Below are 6,832 nucleotides of genomic sequence, written 5' to 3'. Positions count from 1 at the left end.
ATCAATAAAGTGGTTATTGATTTCCTTGTAAACAATGTTGTGACCAGATTTGGAGTACTAGTAAGACTCATCATGGACAATTCCATGTGTTCAGATTTGAAGAGTTCATAGATTTTTGTAAATCATATGGGATAAACATCTCATATGCATCACCATATCAACCATGATGAAATGACCAAGATGAGTCTAGTAACAAGAGTATCATGAAGATCATCAAGAGAACACTTGAGAAAAATAAGAGAGCTTGGAATTCTATGTTAAAAAATGGCACAATGGGCATATAGGATCACTATTAAGAAGGCCATAGGAACATCTCCTTTTGAGATGGTATACGGATCTAAAGCAAGGATGCAAATAAATAATCTACTACCTGTGTACAAGTTCATCCATGAAAATGACCTGGAAATGTCAGATCCGTTGGAGGAAAGAATGGAGATACTTGCAGAATTGGATGAAAGTAGAGAAGATGCTCATAGGAAGAACCTGAAGTTGCAACAAAAAAGTAAGTATCTTTTTGACAAAAAGGCATCAGAAAGAAAATTTGAAATTAATGATTTGGTACTGCTTTGGAATGCTAGAGCCCAAGATAAAGGCAAGCATGACAAATTTGAATCCTTGTGGCTGGGGCCATTTGTTGTTGCAGAGAAGAATGGTGAGGATTCATACTTCCTCATTGATATGAATGGTGAAATGCAAGAATTGCTAGTGCATGGACAGTTCCTTAAGCATTTCTTTGCTTAGAGATTTCCATGCACAATGGGTTTAGGGTTTGTATATAGGTTAGATTAGGGTTTTGTAAATATTCCTGCATTTTTTGATTGGTCTGTTGTCCTAGAGATCTGGATCCCCACTTTCAATCGGGTGGTGAAATGTCCCCTAGCTGGAGCCACTATTGGAAGTGTTTAAAAAATGACTTTATTTGTGCCCTCCTTATGTGTTGGAGCTTAGGGTTTAGGGTTTTTAAAAGGGGGGTTTTATGTCTTTCAAGGTTTTCCCTTTGTTTCCCCGAGAAATGTTATGTTCCATAGTTGACTTATATTTGTTGGTGACATGGTTTTAAGTCATGGTCATGAGGCCCTTTTGTCATTCGTTCATTACCCCGTGCATTAGGAGTCACCTCTTGAGGCCGTTGCTTTAATTTTTATTATATGCCTAACAATTGAATTGTCCTCGTGGTTTTGCCTTTTAAATTTCTCTAGGGGGCCCCTTCGCATGATCACTTTACCCTTGGAAGGTTTCTACATGCTCAAAACAACCCACTTAAGCACTCGCTTTAGTGTCATAGTTGTGTGGGATAAGCGTGCAAAAGGAAACATAGAGAAATGTTATCCCATAGGCTTTTCAGCGAGAGGTCTCGACCTCGTGGGATAAGGAATTCACAAGGCTCATAGAACAAAGCTTGTCCCGCAACGCATTTGAAGTGGTAATCAAGCCCTATGAGATAAGAGGGAGATAGAGGTAACAAAGGTATCTTTATCCCGCAACCATTTCATAGTGGGAAAAGGCTCACACAGGATAAGGAGTGATCACAGGTATGATAGAAGTTTTCAGTATGCACTGAGCCATGCTGGATAAGAAAAGATAAGAAGCAGAGAGGAAGACCATATCTCATGGTGGTTTTAGGACACCATGATGAGACCACATGATAAGAGATAACTCAGTATTATAAGGTAAAGTTATCCCGAATGGTTCCTAGGCTGACATAGAGATGGTGTGAGATAAGGGTTGCAAGCTGAGATTGATAGGATCTCTTATCCCACATTTTCCCACGGGGATAAGAGATAGGTCGCGGGATAGGGGGATAAACGTAAAAGGATTATCCCGCATGAAGTGAACAAACGAGGAGGAGCGCCTTCAAGCAGGAGATAGGAGGGAATTATGAGAAACACATGATAAGAGGATACTCAGAGGATATACAAAGGCCTTATCCCATGAGAAGAAACAATGTTGGTAAATGCATTGCGGGAAAAGGTAGTAAGGCCTTTTCCCGCGAAGGTGAAAGGAATGCTTCCGGGTGCCGTGGGATAAAAATTAAAGGTAAATAAATAGAGACCTTATTCCACAAGGATCGTCAGAATAGGAAAAGATGGTGTGGGATAAGGAAATAAAGAGAAATCCAAGTAAAGCTTATCCCGCAGAGATGATGAAAGTCATAAAATGATTAAAAAAATTTAAAAGACATAAATTTTGAAAAGTCTAAGGTGGCCAAAAGAGTCTGTTGAATGCCATGTCATCATTCAAGGATTGTCAAAGGCAGTCTCGACTGTTCACTTCCTGATCAACAGATGAAATTCAAATTTGGCGCCAATGACTAGCTTTGTTCAACATAGATGAAATAATGGTGTTGCCATAAAGGAGAAATTCATGAATTTTCTCTCATACAGTGCATCTAAAATATAATTCAGAGCATCCTTGAGCAAGAAGAAGAGAAAATTTTAATAAACTAGCATGCCCTCCAGCCAATTCAACCGAGTGAAGAAAACTGGTAAGTTAATTTTTCCACTATCCCTGTGCAATTTGCTAAGTTGTTGAGGTTGTGAGTACATAGATATTTTTGTGTGTGCCCTAGAATCTGTAGGGTTTGTGTTTGCGCTAAAATTTTCAATCTCTCTATTTTTAAAATTAAAATGGATTCCCCTATTAGAGGCTCTGCTACTCTCACTGCTGAGAGTGTCTGTAAAGCAGATACTAGTTCTGCAATGCCAAAGATTATCCATGTCGTTCCCCTTGATGTAATTCTGCCTGTGCCAGTAATTGCAAACATCCCCCCTACTAAGTCAAAACCTCATTCTGCCCTGGAAATGTCTAAGGAGGTCGAAGCAAGCTCTACTACAAAAGAAAAGGCTACCAAGAGAAAGAAAAGGACAATTAGCAAGACTGTCACTATTTTCTATGACAGCGAGTCTTTAGATGAGTCTACCCCTCCTCCTAAGGCTAGGAAACCAACTCAGAAGAGGAGAAGGGTTTCTCAAAAGGCCTCCATTGAAGCACCTACTACTGAAAACCCTCCTCTTGCAAAAATTGCTCCTGCTGCAGAAAACCCACCCAGTGAGGATGCCTCGGTCCCTCAAGCGGACACCCTACAGAAAAAAAAGCCCTTCTGAGCAAGTCAAGGAAACTGCTCCTACAAAAAACCTAGCTCCCAGAGCTCCCAAGTGGCCTAGAAAACCCTCTAAGGGAGAATCATCAACTCAAGAAGAGCTACCACAAGTAGTGCCTACTACCCCTCTTGCTCCTGAAAAGACTACAAAAGAGCTACAACATGAAGTTGAACAAAGATTAGAAGAGGTTGCAAAAAGGATAACCAAACAAACAAGAAGTATTCCCCAGAATCTATTAGTTTTTTGAGGGGTCCTCCATGAATGATATCATTATAATGGTCTTCAATGACAAGGAAGAAGGATGCAGAGATGCATTCACAAAGGAAAGAGGGTGGGGTATTTTTTATTCATTTTATGGCAATAGAGACAAGTCTGTCCCAGTGTCAAACTCTTGGACAATGAATTTGGGAAAACTGATAGTGCTAATTTTTTTTGTAGAGCCAATGTTGATAAGGGAGATACTTGATGCTTATGATTCCCCAAGCTGGACCGTGAGAACTGTTGAAGGTTATGTCATATTGGACATCTCACATAGGGAAATCATTGAATATTTTGTTCTGGATAGGTCTGCCCTCAAGGATATCAATATAAGCAATCTGGAAAGGAACTACAAGTATAAAAGAGACGGGTATAGAAAGGACTTTGTTCCCCACTTCATGAAAAAACATTACAAAAATTAACAGAATTATGTCCTACCATCTAAAAAGGAGCCTTTCAGATTGGAGTGCTTTGAGCCCTATTTTCTTAAGACCTACTATGCATTAGGACATGTTCTTGGGGTATACTGTGGGATTATTCAAAAACCCATTGATTTCATGATGATTGCCATCAATATTCAACAACTCTCAATAAATGAGCTGTATGAATTTGCAGCTATTATTCATGATAAGCTCCATGAAGTGTTAATGGGAGCAAGGAATAAGAATTTGAAGTTGGAATTCATACACTATTCTTTAATGTGTCATCTAATTCTTTATTAAAACAAGTTTTATTGGGGTTCATAATTAGCAATAAGGACAAATGATCCACACACAGGTCTCCCATGGGCAGTACAAAGATGGATTCATGTGTGGGACAAATGGTCTAGGTTTTGCAATTATTGTGTTTTCTTTGATCATTTTGTCATGAAAGTTTTGCTAAGGCTTGGAGTTAGGTTGCCAAGACTGCACAAGAAAGTCATTAAAATTCTAAGGGTAAGAAGTTGTAGATCTGCCGATACAATATATCCAGATGGGGTCTTCATCCACAATTTTGGAGATTTCTTTTTGTATGGCAAGTGCACCATCATCAGGGCCTATGGATGTGAGAAGGCACCACATGTTTTGCCACTTTTTGTCTCTCCTAGGTTAGCATTCCTTGAGTTAATTTAACAATTCATGTGGATGGAGAGAGAGAATTAAATCAGATCAGAAGGGGCAGCTCCTCCCTAGGGTGATCAATTTTGAATAATTTATTGTAGGATGTGATACCTTGGAAAAGGTACAAGATTTTTTAGTAAAAACTTCAGATTGAAGGTTGCCCAATCTAGGCATTTTGACCCCGAAGGATGTATAAATGACCTAAGGATATGTAAGTTAAAAGAGAAGGGATATTTTCACTCTTTTGATGAAAGAGAAGATTGTTAGATAGTTCAGATAACCAGAAGACAACTGAGAGGGGGGGGTGAATCAGTTGTCACAGATTACCAGAAGCATTAGCAATTTAAACTTTAATACCAGAACCCAAAACAATAATATTGGAATAGCTGTTAATCCAATTAAGCATAAACAATAATCACAGAATAAAAGCCATCCACACAACACCAAGATTTGTACGTGGAAAAACCGGTAAAGATAAAAACCATGGTGCGAAGCCCACCCATAGTCAGATAATACTTTTGAAGTAAGTATGTGAATTACAATGAAGGGGCCTACACTTGAAAGGCCAACAACCTAGAGAACACTTCTCATCACAAACGGAGCCTCACTGACTACATAAAAATCTAGACTACAGTGTGGAGAAGTATTGAACTGCAAAAGATAGCATCTCCTATGCCTGAGTGCAGTTCCGGTTAAGCTCACTACCAGAGGACTAAATCCTCTTACACAAACCCAATTCTATCTCCAATGATTGACCAACTCCTCTACCAGAATGATATTACATTATTCACACATTACATTCCTTGACCATGACCTCTTACATTAACCATGATGAACTACAATGAGATCTTACATCTATTCATACAAACCCTCGACCATAAATAATCAGGTCAACCACTAGACAATAAACCAATTACATAATTACAAACCATGTCGGCCTTAGACCAAACAAGTAATAACAACATATAAGAAATCCCGAAAACACAACAATAGGTCCTATCCACATGTTTCATTAATGCCAGTCGATAACCTAGATCAACCGGGACCAAGTATAGGTCCACACGCTTCAACAATGATCTCCAAATGCCAAGTCTCGAACATGATTACCAACACTGTCCTAAAACTCCATCAGATGCTGCAACAACACCACTTATAGAATTCATCAAAGATCTCCATCAAAAGCTCTGTCGGTGAAACCCTCGCTGGAACCAGAAACCAATCTTCTAAGCAAGCAGGATAGCATCTAGTCACCATACCAAAACCAACTGACCAAATATGAGTATAAGTATCATGAACAAGTCAATTCCATCACCATATTGTACCAGAGTCTACCATATCATACCGAATCCAGGTGAACCAGAAACCACTTATCCTACCGAGATCAGAAGGGTGCTGGTAAAGAATTCAAACAACTAGTGTTGACATAAAAGACAAAACATCAATGCAACACATAATCAATTCCACCAAATGGCCAACAATCTCCCCCTTTGGCATTGATGGCAACACTAGATGTGAAAAACATCTAAGTACCAAGAAATGCCAAACAAGTCTCCCCCTGTGGAAGACAACCATAAATATGCATATAGCTCTGAATATCAATATATCTCCCCTTTTGACATTTATCATTTTCTTCCTTTATCCTTTTCAAATCACTTTCTCTCCCCCTTTGACATCAATACTATGACAGAAATATCAAAGCAAAAACATAAGCCTTTGAATCTCAAAGCTGACTACTCCTCCTGAGCAATAGCATCCCACATCAGTGTGAGAATGAATAGTATCTCAGATAGTGCATGCCAGACTTATGCCAAACCGCATCAATCAAGTCTCTGTCAAAGGTGCAGAAACCCCCAATCTATCTCTCAGGTACTCAAATGCTTCCTTGGATAAAGGTTTAGTGAAAATATCTACAATCTATTATTTAGTATTTACATGAAACAGTCTAACTTCATTTGCTTCCACCTTCTCCTTCAAAAAGTTATACTTGATAGATATGTGCTTTGTCTTAGAATGAAATACTAGATTCTTTGATATATCAATAGTAGTAGAGTTATGACAATGAATAACTACCAGTGCATCACAATCCACCTTTATATCGTTCAACATTTGCTTCATTCATAAAACTTGTGTACAATTAGTAGCAACAACAACATACTCAGCTTCAACAGTAGATAAAGAAGTACATGATTGTTTCTTGCTGATCCATGAAACCATCTTCTTTCCAAGAAAGAAAGCTCCACCAGAAGTACTTTTCTGGTCATCAACATCTCCAACCCAGTCAACATGTGTATATGCACATAAAGTAAAGTTATCATTCTTAGGGTACCACAAACCATAGTCTGATGTACCTTGCAAGTATCTAAAAATCCTTTT

General features: G+C 38.7%; 1 protein-coding gene across 1 annotated transcript; it reads left to right on the top strand.

Annotated features, from left to right (window-relative positions):
• Positions 1–264: 264 nt before the first annotated feature.
• On the top strand, positions 265–741 carry LOC131858959 (uncharacterized). The gene has a single exon (XM_059212457.1). The coding sequence runs from the start codon at positions 265–267 to the stop codon at positions 739–741; it is 477 nt and encodes a 158-aa protein (XP_059068440.1).
• The last annotated feature ends 6,091 nt before the right edge of the window (positions 742–6,832 follow it).

This window comes from Cryptomeria japonica, chromosome 10, assembly GCF_030272615.1.
Source record: "Cryptomeria japonica chromosome 10, Sugi_1.0, whole genome shotgun sequence".
Classification (NCBI taxonomy): Eukaryota; Viridiplantae; Streptophyta; class Pinopsida; order Cupressales; family Cupressaceae; genus Cryptomeria; species Cryptomeria japonica.
The sequence above is the reverse complement of the archived record's forward strand: the minus strand, read 5'-3'. Positions and strand labels throughout refer to the sequence as shown.

Bases quoted from the DNA above. Each gene is read 5' to 3' on its own strand.
- LOC131858959 (XM_059212457.1), top strand. From the start codon at position 265: ATGGCACAATGGGCATATAGGATCACTATTAAGAAGGCCATAGGAACA.